Source organism: Trichosurus vulpecula, chromosome 6 (assembly GCF_011100635.1).
Source record: "Trichosurus vulpecula isolate mTriVul1 chromosome 6, mTriVul1.pri, whole genome shotgun sequence".
Lineage (NCBI taxonomy): Eukaryota > Metazoa > Chordata > Mammalia > Diprotodontia > Phalangeridae > Trichosurus > Trichosurus vulpecula.
In genome coordinates, this window is record NC_050578.1 from 95,280,679 (window position 1) to 95,303,282 (window position 22,604).

At 34.3% G+C, this 22,604-nt stretch overlaps 1 protein-coding gene across 1 annotated transcript in view; it reads right to left on the bottom strand.

Annotated features, from left to right (window-relative positions):
- The window catches only part of GLRB (glycine receptor beta), a 103,137-nt gene that overhangs the window by 33,678 nt on the left and 46,855 nt on the right, over window positions 1-22,604 (bottom strand). The window contains exons 3-6 of the mRNA XM_036765595.1: window positions 18,962-19,191; window positions 18,787-18,869; window positions 14,130-14,270; window positions 2,859-3,011 (exon numbers count right to left, since the gene is read on the bottom strand). Of these exons, the coding sequence (XP_036621490.1) occupies window positions 2,859-3,011; window positions 14,130-14,270; window positions 18,787-18,869; window positions 18,962-19,191 (607 nt within the window). The remainder of the gene's footprint in view (window positions 1-2,858; window positions 3,012-14,129; window positions 14,271-18,786; window positions 18,870-18,961; window positions 19,192-22,604) is intronic.

Sequence of the window (22,604 nt, forward strand, 5' to 3'; positions counted from 1 at the left end):
TATCAAGAAAATTAGTGGTAAAAAATCTGAAGGACGATGGCCTAGCAGTATAAGATTTAAACTATATTGAAAAGTTATAATCATCAAAATAACCTGGTACTGGCTAAAAATAGTGGTGAAACAGTGGAACAGACTAGGTATACAACACATCATGATGATAAATGACCATAAACGACTGTAAATGACCAGAGTAAGCTATTGTTTGATAAGCCCAAAGATGCAAAATTTGAGGGTAAAAATTCACTATTTGACAAAAAATACTGTTGTAACTGGAATGACGTTTGGGCGAAAAAGTAGGCATAGACCAATATCTCACACTGTATAACAAGATAAAGTCAAAATGGATAAATGATTTAGATATTAAAGATGATATCATAAGTAAATTAGGGAATGCTATTGATTGAATACTACTGTACCATAAGAAATGATGAGCCCATTAAGAAAAACCATGGATAGACTTGCACAAAATAATGAAGAATGAAATGAGCAGAGCTAAGAGAACACTGCAAACAATAACAGCAATATTGTCTTAAGAACAACTTTGAGCACCTAAGTCATTCTGACTATTAAAGGACATATAAAGAAAAAAGCTATCTGCATCCAGAGAAAAAAACAAAGAAAGAGAAATGTATATAGAATAATTTTACATATATATGTATATGTATGTATATACACACAGATACACATATTTGTTTGTAATGGTAGCCACCTATAGGATGGGGGGGAGGAAAGAAAAAAGAGAAGAAAAGAAATTTACATGATAACTTCATTACATATTTAAAAGGAATAGTAAATGGCACATAATTTGTAGTTCATGTGCAATCACCTTTTTTAATCCTACTATGTTATGGAAATGCTTGTTTAATTTTAGAAATTAAAAAATAAAGTTAAAACAATTTAATTAGGGGAGCACCAAAAAATGCATCTTTTAAATCTTTGGATAAGTGAAGAATGTATGACTAAACAAGAGGTAGAGAAGATCATTGGAAATAAAATAGATTATTTTTATTTCATGGAATTTTAAAAAAATGAACAAAAAATCAATATAGCAAAAATTAGGTGGAAAATAGGAAGCTGGAGGGAAATTACAGCAAATTTCTAAAATAGACACCTTGTTTCTCAAATACATAAGGAACTGAGACAAATTTATAAAAAAGATTCATTTCCCAATTGATAAATTTTCCAGTTAAATTGAACAGTTTTCATAAGAAATCACAGCCATCAACAGTCACATGAAAAAATACTCTAAATCACTATTGATTGAGAGAAATCAAAATTAAAACAACTCTGACATACTAATCCACACCTATCAGATTGGATAACATGAAAAATTATAAAAATAACAAATGAAGGGGATGTAGAAAAAAAAATCAGGAGACTAATGCACTGTTGGTGGAGTTGTGAACCAGTCCAACTATTTTGGAGAACAATTTGGAACTACACCCAAAGGGCTTGTGATTTGTCCTTAGTTCTGGAAGAGGAGCATAACATCCGGAAGATGATGACATGACTTGCAATTGAATTGGATTTGAGTGAGGGAGGGCTGTGCAAAATCACCAGCCTCACTTTCTCCTCTAGAGCAATCTGGATCCAGTGGCCAGATATACATCAAGATGACTGGAGATGGCCCAGGACACAGTGGGAGACTGGCATTTTTAAGCTAAAGTCTTTCTGAATTCTCACATTGAGTGAGACAATACTCGCTCGGTGAATAGGCCCATTTAAGAAGTGAGACAAAAGAATGGCCCTATCAATAATAATAATAATAATAATAATATCAAACAGGGAGGGAAAGACCCTCATGTTTGATGGCCAAAGAGAAACATTTACTATTTATGTTCACTCTGAGCCAGGAGGTCCCAAAAACATCCATTAAGTGAACCTAACGGGCTACAAAACTGTGCATACCCATTAACCCAGCAAAACTACTACTAGTTCTATATCCCAAAAAGATCAAGGAAAAGGGAAAGGGACATATTTGTAAAAAAAAAATTATAGCAGCTTTTTTTGTGGGGACATAATTGGGAAAAGGATGTGCATCAATTGGGGGATGGATGAACAATCTGTTGTATATGATAGTGATGGAATACTATTGTGCTAAAAGAAATGACTAGAAGGATAGTTTCCTAAAAACCTGGAAGATTTATATGATCTGATGAAAAGTAAAGTATATAGAATCAGGACAGTGTTATACACAGTAATAGCAGTTTTGTAAGGAGGACCAACTGTGAAATATTTTTACTACTCTGATTATAACTACCCAAGACAACTACAAAGAACCATGATAAAAAGTGCTATCCATTTCTAGAGAGAGAAATAATGAAATCTAAGTACAGATCGAAGCATACTTTTTTTACTTCTTTTTTTTTCTTTTGCAACATAGCTGATATGAAAATATGTTTTTCATGACTTCACAAGATAGTTGTTATCTAGAAAAACCTTCATATATGGATGTTAAGGAAGTTAGAGACCTGGGTTGTACTCCTGGTTTACCACTCTGATCTTGGGAAGTCATTCCCTTTGCAAGGACTGTTTACTCATATATAAAAAGATGTGAGTACAAATTTCTTCTGATACTATTTTCTATTCTAAAATTCCACATCTCAAATAAATAATCTTTATTTATACTTCACTATTTGTTTGAAAGATCTCCAAAGTGCCTTAGTTCAAGAGAATAGGTTACACATTGTAAAAAGCTACCAGAATATTGGATCAGAAAGGAAAACTTGGACAGATATGGCATTTTATCCATTTCTAAACTTTTTGTTTCCAAATGCCTGAACACAAGAAAACAAAGGCCTCAAATCTAAATCTAAATACAAAACATAAATAAGGGCTGGAGGGGAAGACTACATTACCCAATGGCACTCTTGCAGCACTTGCATCAGGATTGATCCAAAATGATAGCCAGGACAGGACCACAATTAGCAGAGTTGGAGCATACACACCCATCATGTAAAATCCCACTTGTCTTCTCAGTGTAAAGATCACTTCTACACACGTGTAATAGCCTTTCAGAAACAAATACATGTATGTTATAAGTTAAGAAGCAATATTTTCAGACATCAGTAATGGTCAAATGAAGCCACTTACCTGTTGATTGCAAGTCATTTACTATTTGATTCAAATTGAAAAAGCAAATCCTTAAACACACCCACCATGCTCCCCACTAAAAGATTTCCTTCAAGTGAAAAAACGTTTCTTAAGAAGTAAAGACAATTCAATGAAAGCTAAATCAACACAATGTAGAACCTGTTTCCTCTGATCTTTCAGAACTTCATCATGACATTGAGAAACAGATCCCACATGCTGCTACAATATTTTCATGTCTAGAATTAGAGGTCTTTAGAAAATCAGAAATGGACTTTCAATCTTTCCATTACCCATGAATATTGCTCAAGGGAGATTACCTGAAGTAGCTACTATAAACAGTAGCAAATCAAAGGAATGCCACTCAATTAGCATCAGAGATAGATTATATATCTATAGTTACTCTGGTTGTGTGAGGGTGGGAAGGTATGGGGAGAAGCTACCTACAGTTACCAGAAGGGGCCAAAATTCAAAAATGACTGCATTTTCAAAATAGGAAAAAGTTAACTAGGGTACTTGAATACAAATGTTAGCAAAGGATGAGAAAAAATAAATAAATAGACACTATGAAGCTTCTTGTAATCCTATCCCTCATGTTGACTCCTGTGACATGCCAAAATTCAGGGTAAAATGTTTGATTTTCATTTGCCAAAATAAATGCAGGGAAAGTCTCAATAGTGAAGGCATTAGATTTTGACTCCTGGACAGTCAAATAATTCTGCCCCATTTAAGAGTAACCTTGGGAGTTAAATACAAATTTCTGGCCTTCTCATAATGAGCATGTGTTACCAAAGGTTGGGAAGGGAAGCAACATGAAAACTTTTACAACACTTGCTAAAGAGTAAGCATTTGTGAGTACTTGAGAATATCAAAAATTAATTATCTTTTCTGTATTGAAAATCAAATTTAAAAATGCAAGCCTATTTAAAAAACTCAACTAACAAATTAGTTCACTATTACACAAAGTAAGTTAATTTATGAATTGGTATAATTATTCAGCATTGATCAGTTTGTTTGTCAAATCCCATATTATAAACATTTAAAAATGGTGAGAACAAATTTTGAGTTAAGTTGCCCTCAAAAGGGAAATTTTCTTATATTGCATCTTTTTTCTCCATTTTTTTCCTGATAGTCCTGATATCTTTTCCCCCTGAAACTTCTAATTTTCAATTTTTTTCTATATTGGCATATTAGAGTCTAGAATTAAATAACTTGCTTTTACCATGCCTAAGAATTAATGTTGATAGGGTCTTATATTGAGAAATAAATTAAGTTGAAGATCCATCCTTTTTCTGTGACTCAGTATCCTCTTTTCCCTTAAGATCATAGTTGTTGTCATCAGTAAGTTTAAGAAGGTATTATGAATCTGGGACTTGGAGGAGGCATCATTAGTTGTTGAACTGCTTGTGTTCTAAATTTTTCTTTTGTATTTTGTGAGGAAGAAGGAAGGTTTTCTATATAGAGCTAGTTATATACAAAATGCCACACCCACATTTTCTTTTCTTTCAATAAACCCACAACATATGTTTGTAATTGTCAATCATGTGGAACATCTCCAAAATATATCATTGCTTCAGTTCACCCATTACTCAAACTTAGAGGGTATCCAGTATTTCCTATATGAGATTTTGAACTGCCTCTGTTTTATTGTGGAATTTTATGTTGCAGATAATTACCTATACACCTTTTTTATATGAAACATATGAAAGCCACAGTGCTGTGCTCCCTCAACAAATCTGACATTGTTTCAAGTGCCTTCAGATTTTCCAGATATTGTCTCAGTTCAGTATAATGTTGATTATTTGGAAATGACTTATTTTTCATTCCATTCAATGGAAGTTGAAGCACAATTTTGATAAAATCTGTGTTTTGAAGCAGATTGAGGCCAGATCTTTGCAACAGGACACACTACTCACTGAAGTCTTACAGGTGGATACCTGGATGACTTCAACAGAAAAGCACACAGAGGAACATTTTAGTGATTTAGTCAATAAATCTTTATGAAAAACATTTGTCAAATCCTGACATTGGATTTTTTTTCTGTTACTTATACCTTGTTTTGTTTTTGTTTTTGTCTTTCCTGGGGGGAGGAAGAAAGCCAAAGACAGAGAGAGAGAGAGGGAGAGAGGAGAGAGAGAGAGAGAGAGAAAGAGAGAGAGAGAGAGAGAGAGAGAGAGAGAGAGAGAGAGAGAGAGAGAGAGAGAGAGAGAAAGTGGGAGAGAAAGTGGGAGAGAGAGACTTAGAACATATATTCAGCTAATTATTGACATTGCAGATTAGGCAAGTTGAGCTTACTGACCGTTCTTGGTAGGGTTTTTTTAAATTTTTATTACAAATCTACAGCGAATTTCCAATTCAAGAATTTTAAACATAAATCTGATTTCAGAGATTTTAATAAATAATTAGTGGACAAAATTGGCATTACTTGGAGGGGAAATAAATCTGTCACTCTTGGGTATTCTTCCTCTAAAACTTGAGAAAACATGTCTACCATCTGAAAAGTTGTCCATCTTAATTGAGATGGCTTCCCCTGACGTCTAGCTTTTATATGCATTATTTATCCCAACTTTGATAAGTATCCCAGCTTTCTTTTTCCATATAGATCCAACCTAGTGTGATATCAGTGACAACTCATTTAAGAGTGAAGCAATACTTTCAGGAAAAATGGAATATTTTCCCATCTTAATTTTATGATTTTATGTTCAAATAGCTTAGAATAGAGTTTCTCAAATTTCATACTTATCAATTGCCTTTATTAAGACATCTCCAAAATTAAAAAAAATTCTCTGAAAGATATTTTAAATGGGAAGAGATTCTTCTTTCTTTCTAAATAAAATATAAAGTGGATAAAGTTTAATGCCATTAGGTTTGTTTCCATATAGAATTTTACATCAGTCAACTCACCACAGATTGTGTCTATACATTACAGATTTACTTAGTGAACTACAGGGGAAATGGTATATGACATAAAATGTCTTTTTTTAAATTTACTTCCAGGTACAGACTGAATCCTCATCAATGAAGTTCATTCAACATTTTGAAGAAACACCATCTGGGGGAAGTTCCAAATGTAAGTTCAACATCTGCATCTGCTTGCTTTCTTTTGCCCAACACCATGTGCCCATGTGGTCATTTGCTCATTGCTCTTTGCTGAAGATTATTTTGATGACAATGGTAACACATTATTTCTCATCTAAATATTAGCATTCACTTATGATATCCAAACAGTAACGTGAAGGAAAAATATGTAATAAAGGATTTTCAAATATTTGAAATCATTAGCTCATGATAACAAATGGTCATCTATAAAGAAATAACGTGAAATGAAAGACGATATTTATTTTTGATAGAAAAATGATGTTCTAAGAAATTTAAAAAGTAACCTTGCTGTGAAAATTTTTCTTTTATTAATTCTTAAGATTATTCTTTCTTTTCTTAGAAAACACATTAAAATATATGGAAACTATAAAGAATTTCCTTAATTTAAGGTCCACCATTCAATTTAAATTTAGGATAACTTCTTCAGTGAATGTTTTAATAATCAGATATGGAATTGTCCACAAGTTAACTTTACATTAGTTTCAAAGTTCCTTTACTTATCTAAATGCAATCTCAATTGCTATGGTGAAAGTTTTAGCAATCAGACTTGTGAAGACAAAACTATTTTGTCTATCTTGCAAGAGGTAAGCATACTGAGGGGAAGAAAGCCACAAAATATAAAAGTAAGAGAACATAAGGAGGCCCCATTTGTTTGTGAAGTGCTAGGCAGAGGATTCAGGACTTATAATCAAATAAAGTTCAAAGGAGAGTACAAAAGTTTAAAAAAAAAACCAATGATTTTTCACGATATAAATGTGACAGCTAGGTGGCATAGTGGATAAACAGTCCATGTCTGGAGTCAGGAAGACTTGAGTTCAAGTTGGTCTCAAACAATTACTAATTGTATGATCTTGGGCAAGTCACTTAACCTCTGTTTGTCTCAGTTTCCTCATCTGTAAAATGGGGATAAAAACAGATCCTGCCTCCCAGTGTTGTTTTGAGGATCGAATGAGATATGCCCAGCATATCGTAAGCTCTGTATAAATGTTATTTACTATTATTGTATTTTATTGAAAATGTAAAAATTTTGGGTAAACAAAATCAGTGTAACCAGAACAAGAATAGAAAATAAGTGGAGAAAATTATTGCATCAAATATCTGATAAAGGTCTGATGTCTAGTACTTATAGGGAATTTGTGATGAATATATTTAAAACCAAGAGTTTTTACCAAATATGTAAATAGTCAAAGGAAATAAATAAGTTTCAAAAAGAAGAAATACAAGCTTAACAATCATACAAACCAATGCCCCAAACCATAAATAAATAGAAATGCAAATTCAAAAAACTCTAAAGCTTCACTTCATACCTATCAAAGTGAAAAAGATGATAAAAATTTGAAACTAGTAAATACTATAAGGGCTTTAAAGGAAAAAGGCACACTAGTATAGTGTTGGTTAATATTTAGATTAATCTAACTTTTCTGGAAAACAATTTGGAATTATTTAAGAAAGTTTAATTAACAAATTAATATCTTTTAACACATTACAACTATCCATGCTCAAGGACATCAAAGACAGAAATGTTCCATAAATACTAAGACATCCATAGCATCACTCTTTGTTGCAACAAAAACAAAAAACTGTATGTAGTGGACCACTGATAGAACAAAGGGTCATTTATGAATGTGCAATATATCAACCTCTGTTCAATTTGATAATTTCCTCCAATTAATTTGAAAAGTTTACAGAGAATGACTTGTCCAGGGTCACATAGATAGTAAGTATCTGAGGCTAGATTTGAACTCAGGTCTTCCTGACTCCCAAGTCAAGAGAAAGACAGAAAGAGGCAGAGAGAAACAGAGTGAGAGAAAGAGAGAGAGAGAGAGAGAGAGAGAGAGAGAGAGAGAGAGACACAGAGACAGAGAAACGGAGACAGAGAGATACAGTCAGAGAGAGAGAGACAGAGAGAGACAGACAGACAGACAGACAGAGATAGAGACAGAGAAAGAGAGATATCGAGACCAAGAGAACATTTCATAAGGTTAGAGCTTTTAGGGGGTCCTGAGCCACATATAGTAAAAGTAATAAAATATTATTGCACCATAAGAAATAAAAAGCATTAGAAATTCAGGGAAAAAATGGGAAGATATGCAAAGTCGTACAGTAAAGCAGAAGCAGAAAAATATACACAATTGCTACATTAATATACACGAAAAAATACTAAAATGCAGTTGAATTAGGTTAAATGTAATGAAAAACTGAGATTCCTGAGCATAGACAAAAAAGCACACTTCCTTCCTGTCACTTGAGAGTGACAGGAGAAGTGGGAGGGTTAGGTGCTCAACACTGCATACACTGACAAATTTTCATTTGTTACTAGGAAGGATTTGTGGTATAACATTGGATAAAGTGGAAATGGTTGTAGTATAAAAATTAAGCACCTTTTAAATTAGTCTTTTTTAATTAATTAAATTATTAAACAGTCATTTGCACTTATTTAAATCAATATTTTAAAAATAGATTAAAAATCAACATTTAATTTGGAACATGATTCATATAAAGTATAGCATTACTATATTGTATTAAAAATTGCACTAAGATATAATTTTATAAAATATATTATTTTATGTAATATATATAATATATTATTTTAATTATAACATAATATGCTATTGGTTGGTTTTTAAAAATAGCAATAGATCATCCAAGTAACTACATACTGAATTCTTTATGTTTACTCTATATATTACAGGTAGAGTTAATCACTGCTTGCTACAAAAGGCAGTTTGGCATGCTGAGTTCATGCAGACATCCCAATATCCCTGAGTCAGTTCACTCTTTCGATCATCTACTAGTGGATCAACATTGCTGTCACATAGAATTTAGGTTTGTAATATTCTAATAAACTCATGAATATATTCACTATGGTTTCTAGATCATATATGGTGCTGATTATTTTTAAAATTGAAAAGAGAATCAATAATTAAGATTAATGAAATAATTAAAATGCTTTGCATCCAGTTTACCGTTTGATGGCTCATTTAGATATCTCTCAATTACTTGTAATAATAGTTAACATTAACATAATTTCTACCATGTGCCACACACTAAGTATTTTAAAATCATTCAAATAGATCTCATTTGACTCTCTCAAAAACCTAAAAGGTAGGTATTATTATTATAATCCCCATTTTACAAATGAGGAAATTGAAGTTAACAGACTTTAAGTGAATTGCCCAGGGCCATACAGTCAGTAAGTGTCTGAGGCCTGATTTGAACTCCGGTTTTCCTGAATATAACAATGTGCATTTCAATTCCCGAAAAACAGCAGTCTTGTTAAGAGAACATAGACAAATGAGTAATATGCTTTCATTTTTACAAATGTTAGATATAATTTAATGAATGAGGTCAACTTGTTCTTATCAGATCAGCTTCTCTCTGAAAGAGGTCCAGCTCTATTAAAAATGTGTACTGCCTTTACTGATTTTCAATTCTTTTGCTAAAATTCTTCCCATATGATTAAAGGTATCACAGACAATGAAGCAATATAAACAAAACATTGCAATAAAGTTCTCTGATAAAGGCCTTTTTGTCGACTGTATAGGGAACTGAGTCGAATACATAAAATTTATCACTTTTTAAGTTAGAAATTTAGAAAAATTTAGAAAATTTTGAAATTTAGAAAAATAAGGGCCATTATACAATTGACTAATTGTCAAGAGGCAGCATGAAGAAGAAATCAAAGCTATTTATAGTTATGTGAAAAACTATTCCAAATCACTATTGATTATAGAATGACAAATTAAAATAACTCTGAAGTACCACCTTACATTTATCAGGATTAAGAAATGCTGGAAGGGATAAGGGAAAATAGGTATACTAATGAACTGCTTGTGGAGTTGTGAACTGGTCGAATCATTCTGGAGAACAATTTGGAACTATGTCTAAAGGGCTGTAAAACTTGCATACTCTTGGACCCACCAAATTCCTTGGAAAAGGAGCTATATATACAAAATTCTTTATCATAACTCTTTTTGTGGTGGCAAAGAATTGGAAACTAAAAGAATGATCATCATTCTGGGAGTGGCTGAACAAATTATGGCACATGCCTATGATTGGGTACTATTGTGATATAAGAAATTATGAGGGGCTCTGGGTAGAGGCAAGATGGTGGTTGGAAAGCAGGGACTTGTGTGAGCTCCCCCCACCACGTCCCTCCAAAAACCTATAAAAATGGCTCTGAACAAATTCTAGAACTTCAGAACCCACAAAATACCAGAGGGAACCAGGGCTCCAGCCCAGGACAGCCTGGATGGTCACTGGGTAAGGTCTATCACCCAGTGCTGGGAGCAGGGGAGCAGAGCCTAGTGTAGGCTGTGCCCTGAATCATTGAGTTGTGGCAGTTACCAGGCTTCTCAACCCACAAATACCAAAGACAACAGAGAAGGTTAGTGGGAAAAGCTTCTGGGACAGAATGAAGGAATTGGTGGTTCAGCCATCTCCTTGGGGGCAGCAAGGGACGTGCAGGTACAGAAGTACAGCTGCAGTTGCTTCCAGCCCCAGGGACACCTGGTGGGAGGAATTAAGGGGCAGATCAGAGCAGGAGTGCAGAGCCTGCTTAAGATCTGAGTCTAGTCTGGGTTGGCAGTTCTTGGGGGAGGAGGAGCGCTGGTATGGCAGAGCTGGCTGTACTGTACAGAAATAGCTCTGAAAAAAACAGTGCATCCGCTCAAGCTTGGAACAAAGTACTCTCTACTCTACAAGCAGTTACCCCTATGAAAAACTCAAGCGTCAAGTAGTTGGCTGGGAACATGGCCAGGCAGCAAAAATGGACTCAGATTCAGACTCAGACTTTGGAATCTTTCTTTGGTGACAAAGAAGACCAAAACATACAGCCAGAAGAAGTCAAAAAAGTCAAAGAGCCTACATCAAAAGCTTCCAAGAAAAACATGAACTGGTCTCAGGCCATGGAAGAGCTCAAAGAGGATTTGGAAAAGCAAGTTAGAGAAGTAGAGGAAAAATTGGGAAAAGAAATGAGAGTGATACAAGAAAACCATGAAAAACAAGTCAACGACTTGCTAAAGGAGACCCAAAAAATACTGAAGAAAATAACACCTCAAAAAATAGACTAACTCAAATGGCAAAAGAGATCCAAAAAGCCAACGAGGAGAAGAATGCCTTGAAAGGCAGAATTAGCCAAATGGTAAAGGAGGTCCAAAAGAATACTGAAAAAAAAATACTACCTTAAAAATTAGATTGGAGCAAGTGGAAGCTAGTGACTTTAAGAGAAATCAGGATATTATAAAACAGAACCTAAGGAATGAAAAAATGGAAGACAATGTGAAATATCTCATTGGAAAAACCACTGACGTGGAAAATAGAGCCAGGAGAGATCATTTAAAAATTATTGCACTACGTGAAAACCATGATCAAAAAAAGAGCCTAGATAATTTCAAGAAATTATCAAAGAGAACTGCCCTGATATTCTAGAGCCACAGGGCAAAATAGAAATTGAAAGAATGCACTGATTATCTCCTGAAAAAGATCCCAAAAAGACAATTCCTAGGAATACTATTGCCAAATTCCAGAGCTCCCAGATCAAGGAGAAAATACTGCAAGCAGCCAGAAGGAAACAATTTGAGTATTGTGGAAACACAATCAGAATAATACAAGATTTAGCAGCTTCTACTTAAGGGATCAAAGGGCTTGGAAAATGATATTTCAGAGGTCAATGGAGCTAGAATTAAAACCAAGAATCACCTACCCAGCAAAACTGAGTATCATGCTGCAAAGCAAAATATGGATTTTCAACAAAACAGAGCACTTTCAAGCTTTCTCAGTGAAAAGACCAGAGCTGAACAGAAAATTTGACTTTCAAGCACAAGAATCAAGAGAAGTATGAGAAGCTAAACAAGAAAGAGAAATCACAAGTGACTTACTAAAGTTGAACTGTTTTGTTTACATTCCTACATGGAAAGATGATGTGTATGATTCATGAGACCTCAGTATTAGGGTAGCTGAAGGGAATATACATATATGTATGTATGTATATGTGTATATATATAGAGAGAGATATATATACAGACAGAGGGCACAGGGTGAGTTGGATATGAATGGATGATATCTAAAAATATCAAATTAAGGGACAAGAGAGGAATATATTGTGGAGGGAGAAATGGAGAGATAGAGTGGGGTAAACTATCTCACACAAAGGTGGCAAGAAAAAGTAGTTCTGTAGGAAGGGAAGCGAGGCCAGGTGAGGGGGAATGAGTGAATCTTGCTCTCATCAGATTTGACCTGAGGAGGGAACAACATACACACTCAATTGGGTATCTTACCCCATAGGAAAGAAGGAGGAAGAAGATAACAAAGGAGGGATGATAGAAGGGAGGGCGTATAGGGGGAGGAGGTAATCAAAAACAAACGCTTTCATAAAGGGTGAAGGGAGAAAATTGAATAAAGCAGGATAGGTTAGGAAGGAGCAAAATGTAGTTAGTCTTTCAGAACATGAGTATTATGGAAGGGTTTTAAATAATGATATGCATGTGGCCTGTGTCGAATTGCTTGTCTTCTTAGGGAGGCTGGGTAGGGAGAGAAGAGGGGAGAGAATTTGGAACTCAAAGTTTTAAAAACAGATGTTCAAAAAAAAAAGGTTTTTGCATGCAACTAGGAAATAAGATGTACAGGCAATAGGGCATAGAAATTTATCTTACCCTATAAGAAAGTAAGGGAAAAGGGGATGGGAGGGGAGCGGGGTGACAGAAGGGAGGGCTGACTGGGGAATGGGGGAACCAGAATATATGCCATCTTGGAGTGGCCGGGAGGGTAGAAATGGAGAGAAAATTTGTAATTCAAACTCTTGTGAAAATCTACGCTGAAAACTTAATATATTAAATTAAAGAAAAAGAAATTATGAGGGGTATGGTTTCAGAAAATTATGGGAAGACCTATATGAATTGATGCAGAGTGAAATGAGCAGAACCAGAAGATCATTGTGTACACTAACAGTAGTATTGTAATAATGATCGACTGGGAGACACTTAGATACTCGAATCAAAATAATGATCCAAAATAATTCCAAAGGACTAATGATGAAAAATGCTAACCACCTGTAGAGAGAGAACTGATGAACTCTAAGTACAAATTGAAGTAATAGTTTTCTCACCTAATTTTTCTTGCTTTTCTTTTCAGTGATATGGCTAATATGGAGATATTTTGCATGATTTTACATGTATAACTGATATATTACTTGCCTTTTCAATATCTGGAGAAGGAGTGGGAGGGATGGAGAGAATTTGGAACTCAATTTTTTAAAAAAATGTTTAAAATAAATAAACAATAAGTATTTGTATAAGAAAAATATAATAAAATGCCTTGTGATCTTTACGGGCAGAAACTTGTCTTTTCCCTCTTTTTAAATTCCCAGCACTTTGTACAGTGCCTGGCACTATTTTAAGAAATGTTTATTGATTGATTAATTCTCTGATAAGGATAAAGTTTCAAGAACCATTTTTTTTTCAAAATGAAGCATACATCATCCATCACCCTGAAAGTGGCAAAATAAGTAATTGCTTTAGTTTTTATGGGTTAAAACAATCTCAATAACATTCTCATTTCCAATAACATTTTGGTACCCACTGAGATCTTGCCAGAAATGGTATTTCTTAGTTTCAATAGAGAAAGTGATTTACTCAGGGTAGGGTAGTCTACATTTTCATCACATAAAATTTAAAGAGTTCTACCAAAGCTTTCGGATCCAGAAAATGTTTAGAAGAAAGGTCAAAATCAATAGTGCCAACTGTCATGTCCTTAAAAGTATAAAGATACCTTAGTAAATATGGAGGGTTTTTTTCAAAATCAGAATAATACCAGCTTATAGCTTTTTCAAATATATTTTTGCGTAGTTCTCTTTTATTCTACATTTAGTCATTTATTGATATTACAACTAAATTGAAGCATTATCTGATACAGATTCTCTTTTTATTCCAACGATTACTTACCAGTGCCTTTATAGTATTTGGTACAGTTACCATACTCAATATCTTCCTTTTTAATATCAAACTGTGGCAAAGCTATTTTCTCTAACTGGACAGGATCCCCTGACTGCCAGATAAATCGCAAATCATCCGTTGTATAACCAACTTTATATAAAACAGAAACAAACAAACAAAAAAACCAGTTAGTTTGAATTACATACATTAGACAAAAATGTATTTATGAATATCACACACATAATAACCTTAATTTTATTGTTTTTCCTCCGGGTGATCTGAAATTTTAACATAGCAAAGGTTATAAAATAACATCATTATACGTTTTTGTAGAATTGGCTCTTAAATGAATATGTAGATATATGCCACGGCTAACTGATGATATACTGAAAAGAGTCTGTTACTCAAAATGATAAGATCTGTTTTCAGGGTCCCGTTCTGTCACTAGCTATGAGACCCTGATCAAGTCACATATAAACACTCTAGGCCTGATTTTGCTCTCCTTTAAAGGGGAAAGTATGCAGAGGATATACTAACTGATTTCTAGAGTTTTGCTAGATCTAACTTCTCTGATACCATTAAATAACTCTAGGCCCATAACTGTGTCATAAGGTCTGCAAAAGTAATCATAAAATCTGCTCTTCTTAAAACCCTGCATAATTATTGTAATGCAGTATTTTTATTGTTCCCATAACACCATTAGTGCTGCATGGAACTTAGGCAAGACTCATACTAGCTAATGTCAATATTAGATAAAACAGAGGTCATAAAATGTCATTGTATATAAACCATGTACAAAGGAAGAATACCCAGCTAATTTAAACTACTATATTTCTAGATGTTATTATATCTGCTGCAATCATCTTTCCTACCGATGTGTTGTGGTTCAAGATTTTGAGACAGGCAAATTCAAAAGCTGACTACTACTGACTGTGATCACTAATGGCATCAATACCACTCTAAAGGTGGGATGCCCTGAGTAATATTTACTTGAAGTTTCAAAGACATTAGAAAGAAAACTTTTCAATTTTTATAAAGTTTTATTACTTAAGTGAAAGATGAAAACCTCACTTTAGAAAAATGAATGAAAATGTAAGTATTTTTCAAAAGGTATGATTCCAATTTTATAAATATTTCAATGTCATCTAGAGTGCCCATAATAGAATTCTAAAAAGAAAAGAAAAGAAAAGAAAGAAATGGACATACTAAGTGACCCGTGGCTCTAGAAAACATCAAAATTTTCACCAAATTTCAAAGTTTCCAGCCCTGAGTTTCAAAGAATTGTTATAGGATATAAATAGGGGTTCTCTCACACCTAAGATTTAGAACTGTCTTAGAAAATGTAAAAGTGTGCATAGATAGAATGACAGACCAGAGTTTGCAAAGTCCTGCTGCACCAGAAAGCTAGACCTGTGCTAATTAGAGATTAAAAAGGGTATGGATACACAATAATTTATCAAAATGGTATGTGAGCTCCTTGGGGCAAATAATATTTTTGATATGGTTTCAATTCATGACAGCAATGGTTATGCATTTACTTCTGACACTAAACTGACTCAAAATATCTAACCTTGACCAGATGAAACTAGATATGACATAGATTTGCTATATTTAGATATATCTCCATCAGTTGAGAACTGGATTTCATGCCATATACATATGTTGCACTACCCCCTTATATTGTGTTTTTAATTCTGTATTTTAAAGAAATATTACTCTAAAGAATCTCATGAAAGTTGTCATTCTTAACAGGCTCTTAAACGTTGTCACTCTTAACGAGCATATATCAACAACCGCTAGGGATATGGCTGTTGATGTGAGGAAGTCAAATATTCTAAGGATCATTTAAGCCCATAATGAAATAAAATCAATTGTACCAAACAACAAAGAAAAGTATGATCAAAAATAAAAACATCACCAAGCACTGACAAATAATCGCCACAAAAGAGCAAAATTAATCTTCAAAAAACAATCAAAGAGCTTCAGAGGGGTTTAGCAATGAGATAGGTTGTTATCAATTCCTCTGAAGTGCAGCAAATTGAAGGAGAAACTCCAAGGGGTCTTCTTTCCAGCCCAAGATAATGAAGGAGACAGTCAAATAAGATCTTGAGGCAGGGAAAAAATCTCTATTATGCTATAAAAGAAGCAACAAAAAAGAAGAGGGAAAAGGATACACAGGGAGAGAGCCTAGACGCTCACTAAATGAATAAATAATTTACAGCGAGGAAAAAAGCCTTGGTAAGTCACCTTATTTAAAACTCATTAAAATTTGAATACTATCATCAAGGCTATATTTGGGAAAATTAACTGTCAAAGATATACTTTATATGTAAGGTGATAAAATGTGATTTTTAAAATTATAATTAAAGAATATTTGTAAAAATTTTGTCAATTCAATGCCAAATCACAGAAAACAAGTGACTGCTGTAATGTAAAGACTGATTTCATATTAAAATTTTGTCAGGGGTGTATAAAGTTTATTATACATTAACATTTTACTTTGTCCCAGTTAATTTGCACACTGCTGTAATATTAGTCATGCATGGGGCTCGGGGCTCTGAACTGGTGATTTATTTTGGGTAAGAAATTTTCGTTGTGGAAATCCCCTATAACAACAAAATCTGCAACTCATATGTACCTTATAGTCTTAGATAGTAATATTTTAGCGGAAAATAGATGAGTTACATTTGATTTTTAATATTTCAATACTCATTGATACTTAGTAAGTTCAACTTCTGTAGTCCCCAAAATAGCATGTAAAGAACTCCTCTTTCCATTTGACAGAAGCCTGAGTGAAAATGCCCCAGCCTCCTAGACAACATGTGTTCAAGAAAAGCAGAAAGACAAGACAACCAGCATCCTATTCAGTTATCACTCTCCTTAGGGCTCCAGAAGTCCCTGCTTAATTGGCCAGAACTAGATCTGTCTTCATTTCTCTTCTATCCCTATGTTAGCACAGGAGTTAATGAATGACTATAGGAATTCTTTCCTCATGTCAAGTGTCATAGCTCAAGTGGAGAATAATCAAGGTAAAAAAAAGAGGTATGCTTCATTATGGCACATAATTAGTGTCTTCTCCTCATGTATGCAGCAAACAAATGTCCTTATATCACTGAAATTACATGCCTGAGTTAAAATATTATCTGAAAGGTCACTGTCACCAATGAAATTATAAAATACAGATCTGGGGGGGGGAGCGGTGAAGATTCAAATGGAACTGCTTAGAGGACATGAATGGAACAAATGCTTGTTACACAGTTTGCTTCCTGAAAACTCAAGGTAGCTGCTGTCAACTGATGATCTGGTTCAAGTACTGAAATACTCACTAATTGAGAAACCCAAAGCTAAACCCAACTCTATGAGGAGAGCTATCACAATGCAACAAAAACAACCCAGTAAATGGGTATATTCCAAATATTTTGTTTAATGGAAGCATGATTTCAGAATTTTAAAGAACACATGGTGAAGATATGCGACACTGACATAACGCAAGCATCCTGTATAATCTTAGAGCATACAATACAAAGACTCTATTGTTCATCTCTCAAACATACAGATTATTCAAGTCTACCCTTGGGTATATCTGGAAATAGGATCAAATACTGAATGCATAGTCTTGGAAACATATGCAGATATTTTCCTTTAATAGCTGGGGGAACTTGTCTAAAGTAAGAAAAAAAATCTCTGCTCAATTTTAAGTTCCATTTCAGCACACTACAAAGAAAAATTTAATAATCACTGAACCACAGTCTGTAAAGTATGTAGTCTACCCAGGAAATGTATGATATTGAACAGAATGCTTTAGATACTGCAGAAAAAAAATCATTAACCATTCGTGTATTCCTGGAAGTGACGTAGTGACTTGGTAGCACTTTCTGTTTGATTAAAATTTTTAGTGATTTCAAAGACATAATCATTGGTAAATACACTTGGACTAATGGATGGGACTAATTCTGTTTTGTTGGTGTTGTTTTCACATTAAAACTTCCCACATCAAATACACTTTCCTAGTTGTATCCAATAACATGGCTATTCCAATTTCACATCATTTTCATCTTGTGTTTGGTAGTTAAAGAATGGGGAAAGAGACAGACCTGTAATTTAATTTGGTATAGGGAATGCCCAGGTGAGGAAATTCCTTTAAACATCACAGATTAGCAGTTTCTCTGCACTTACAGGTTTAGAGAGTTGCTAGGACAGTATTTTGAGGTTAAAAGACTTGTCTAGGGTAATGTAGCCAGCATATGTCAGGGATGGTAATTGAACCCTGACTTTCCTGGCTTCAAGGCCATTTCTCAATACAGTATGCCGGGATACCTATTCAGTTAAAGAATAAAAATATTAATTAAAAAACCTTCTGAGATTACATAAGTTGTTTTTCTTCTCCTCTGCAATGGTAATTCCATACTCAGAAATTAGCTAAAAATCTGTTTCAATATCAGTAGCATAAAAGTGTACAACAGGATAATAAAGCTATCTGTGTATTAATAAATGACTATATGCTGATGATTGCAATAGAATGAATGTGACCTAAACAAAAGAAAATAAAGGGTTTACAATTAATATTCATTTTATAATTATTTTCTACAGTGTTGAGGATATATGCAACTATTTGTTTTAGACATATTTAAATGAACAGAAATCATGCATAATATTATGTACATACAGCTTTCCAATTGCATCTTGCAACGTTGTGTATCCATAGGAAATAAAGTCAAGTCCAAAGGGCAGGAGAGAGTAATAGATAATCTGAAAACATAAATACAGTGCTTAGGTGCCATTGACAATATCTCTTAAGCAAATCACTGACTTTCAAAGAAAATGCTAATATGAAACTGTACCTCATGCTAACTAAGACATCTCCATCTCGAAAAATAAAGAGGAGGATATTTTCCTGTGTAACATCATGAAAATTAGCACTCTTTTCATTGGCAAAAAATAGGTCAGGTTTCCACAGACACTTGAACATGGTGGGATCCACTGTCAGTGCATCTGAGCCCCTAAAATCATTAGGAAGCTTCAGCCGAGGATCATTCCATTTCTGCCTCAGAAAGATGTTAACCCTATAGTCCTAACCATGAGAAAAAGAAAAGAAATATTATATCTTGCCAATAAAAGAAAAGGTGAAATATTTGAAAGGAAGTTCAGTAGTTTCCAAGAAATATCTTCAGCTTATTGAACTCAAATGTCCCTAAATTTTATTTTCTAAACAATATGTAAACAAATTACCAATAACCCAGGTAAATGTCAAAGATTTAATGTTCTTTTATGCTACTGGTATTAATATGAATTACCTAGATTCGATGGGGGAGGAAGGGAAATTCTAAGAGGTAGATGTAAAGAAACTTTTTTATAGATCTAATTGGAGTGATGTAATATTTCAGTTGCATATACCTTCCAGTTTTCCAAATGAAATGCTTAGAAAGGCTTACATCATCAATTGCCAACCAAGCCATGAAATATGTGCAGGTGGTGGTAAGATATCTGGGCCAGATAAATTAAGATTCATGTACTCTAAGAAATCCTCCTTGTCATTAAAGTACACCAAAGAGAAGGGGGAATGAAGCAGCTGTGCTCAAAACACAGGCAGAAAGGGAATTTCTAAGACTGTAAGAACATTTATGTCATCTCTTTGTCTTTACTAATAATGCACTGTAAGAGAACCAAAAAATTTAAGATATGAGAGGCCATCTAATTCTATCCATATAAAAAAAATTCCTCCTCCAACAAATGGCCATCTAGCCTTTGCTTAGAGACTTCCCAGAAATGAGCATGCACTACCTCCTGAGGCTGTAAGTTCCACTATGGAAATGCAATCATTAAAAAGTTATCATGTGTTTCCTTATACAAAGCTTAATTTTTTCACTAAGCAACTTCTACTTATATGCCTAGTTTTGTCTCCTGGAATAAAGGTGTCAGGCATCTATGAACTTTTTAATAAAATATTCTAATAACTGTTGTTCTGTCATTTTAGTTGTATCTGATTCTCCATGAAACTATTTTGAGTTTTCTTGGCAAAGATATTGGAGTGCTTTACCATTCCCTTCTCCAGTTCATTTTGCAAATGAGGAAAGCGGAGCAAAAAGGGTTAAGTGATCTCCCAGAGTTGTACAGCTATGCTGTGTCTTAGGTGGATTTGAACTTGGGAAGATGAGTCTTCCTGATGCCCAGACCTTGCTCTATCCACTGTACCATCTAGCCACCCATTTTGGGAACAATTTTTAATATAATTTATTTCCTTTGTATTTTATTCTGAGAAGGGGTTCATAGGCTTTAGCTGATTGCCGAAAGAGTCTATGACGCGCATACACAAAATGGTCAAGATCCTTTGCCTGGGACCATAAACAACAATTCTTATCCTTCCTTGATAAGACAGATTTTCAAATAATTAAAGACAGCTATCTTGTCCTGTCTCCCATAATCTTCTCTTTTCCACCCCAAACATTCCCAGTTACTTCAACTAACTCTCACATGGAGGGACCTAAGACTCTTCATCATCCTGTTTACCCTCCTCTAGAAGCAAATCTTCTCAAATGACACATTATCATGTAAATTTTTAAGTAACCACCTCCAACTTCCAGCCAAACACTCTGCTAACTATTCAGAAGAATGAGAAAAGTTTCCAGATTTGAGAGTACATTTTTTGAAGCTATTGGGAATAGAAGAGGTATGTTTGAATTTTTAAGTTTAAATTGATATTAATTTAAATGTTTTTCTCAATATATATAAACCTTTGAAAATTAAAGGACTTCATTACTATATCCAAGAGAAAAACTGAGAAAACATATCCCAATGACCACTGAGACATGACCCCCTTATTGGTGGTCACAGGTGTGCACAAGGCATTATACAAGGATGAGTATGCACGCTATGCTAGTAACAATACCTAATATTATTTGGGACCAGTTAGTGTAAAGGTATACTTCAGAAATAACACTATTTTATAATTTTTTTAAAAGCATTTGATACTTTTATATTATATTAACAATAACTTTTTAGAATGCTGTCCTATGTTGTTCCTACTGATACATTAACTACCAAATACCAACACACACACACACACACACACACACACACACACACACACACAATGTCATGGAAGAAAAAAAAGCCCTCCAATGTCATTCTAAATAATTCTCTAAGATGAGATCCAAGATGGATCTTCTATAAACTGAGCTCCCGCAATACAAATGAGACTATAGCATGATTCTAGTACTGTCTATAGGCAAGTCAGTGGATAGATCTCTGCACCTGGGGTCAGGAAGACGTGAGTTTAAATCTGTGCTCAGGCACTAGATATAAAGGCAAGTGACTGGACCTCCATCTCAGTTTCCTCATCTGTAAAAGGGGGATACATTCAAAAGTTGTCATGAAGATAAAATGAAATAATATTTGTGAAGTGCTTTGCTATGTAAATGCTAGCTATTTTCATCAAAGTAAAACATTCACTAATGTTGATAGCATGAGCACATCTATAAAATGGGGTTCAGACTTGGGTGCCACAATTTAGGAAGAATATTCATAACCTAGATAGCACTGTGAAGCAACAGATGGGCTTGAAGTAGTGCTGGGCTTGGAGTCAAGGAGAGCTAGATGCAAATTCTGACTGACACTATCTATAAAACCCTGTGCAGATTGCTTAACTTCTATATTCTGGGGACAACTCCATAGTTATTAGTTATTAAGTGCTAGACTTGTAAAGGGAGTTCCCAAGCCAAAAATATAGATCTTGTACATTTTTATATATTGATAAACAAGACAGTTTCCAAAGGAGGGCAATTAGGGCAGGGAAAGACAAGATAAGTCTAAGATAAAGGATATTTAATATGGAAAAGAGAAGACTTAGGTGAAATATGATTGTTGTTGTTCATTCATTCAGTCATGCCTGACTCTGAGTGACCCCATGACCATAACATGCCAGGCTAATCTACCCTCCACTACCTCCCAAGGTCTGTCTAAGCTAATCTTCATTGCATCCATGAAACAATCTATCCATCTCATCCTCTGCCATTCACTTCTCCTTTTGCCTTAATTTTTTCAAAACATCAGGGTCTTTTCCAATGAGTGCCCTCTTTTCATTATGTGATCAAAGTATTTAAGCTTCAGCTTCAATATTTGTCCTGCCAAAGAGTAGTATGAATTAATTTCTTTAAATATTGGTTAATTTGATCTTTTTTATTATTATTTATTTATTTAATATTTTTAGTTTTCAGCATTGATTTTCACAAGAGTTTGAATTAGAAATTTTCTCCCCATTTCTACCCTCCTACCCACTCCAAGATGGCATATATTCTGATTGCCCCATTCCCCAGTCAGCCCTCCCTTCTGGTACCCCACTGCCCCCAATTCCCTTTTCCCTTACTTTCTTGTAGGGCAAGATAGATTTCTATGCCCCATTGCCTGAATATCTTATTTCCCAGTTGCACGCAAAAATTTTTTTTGATCATCTGCTTTTAAAACTTTGATTTCCAAATTCTCTCCCCT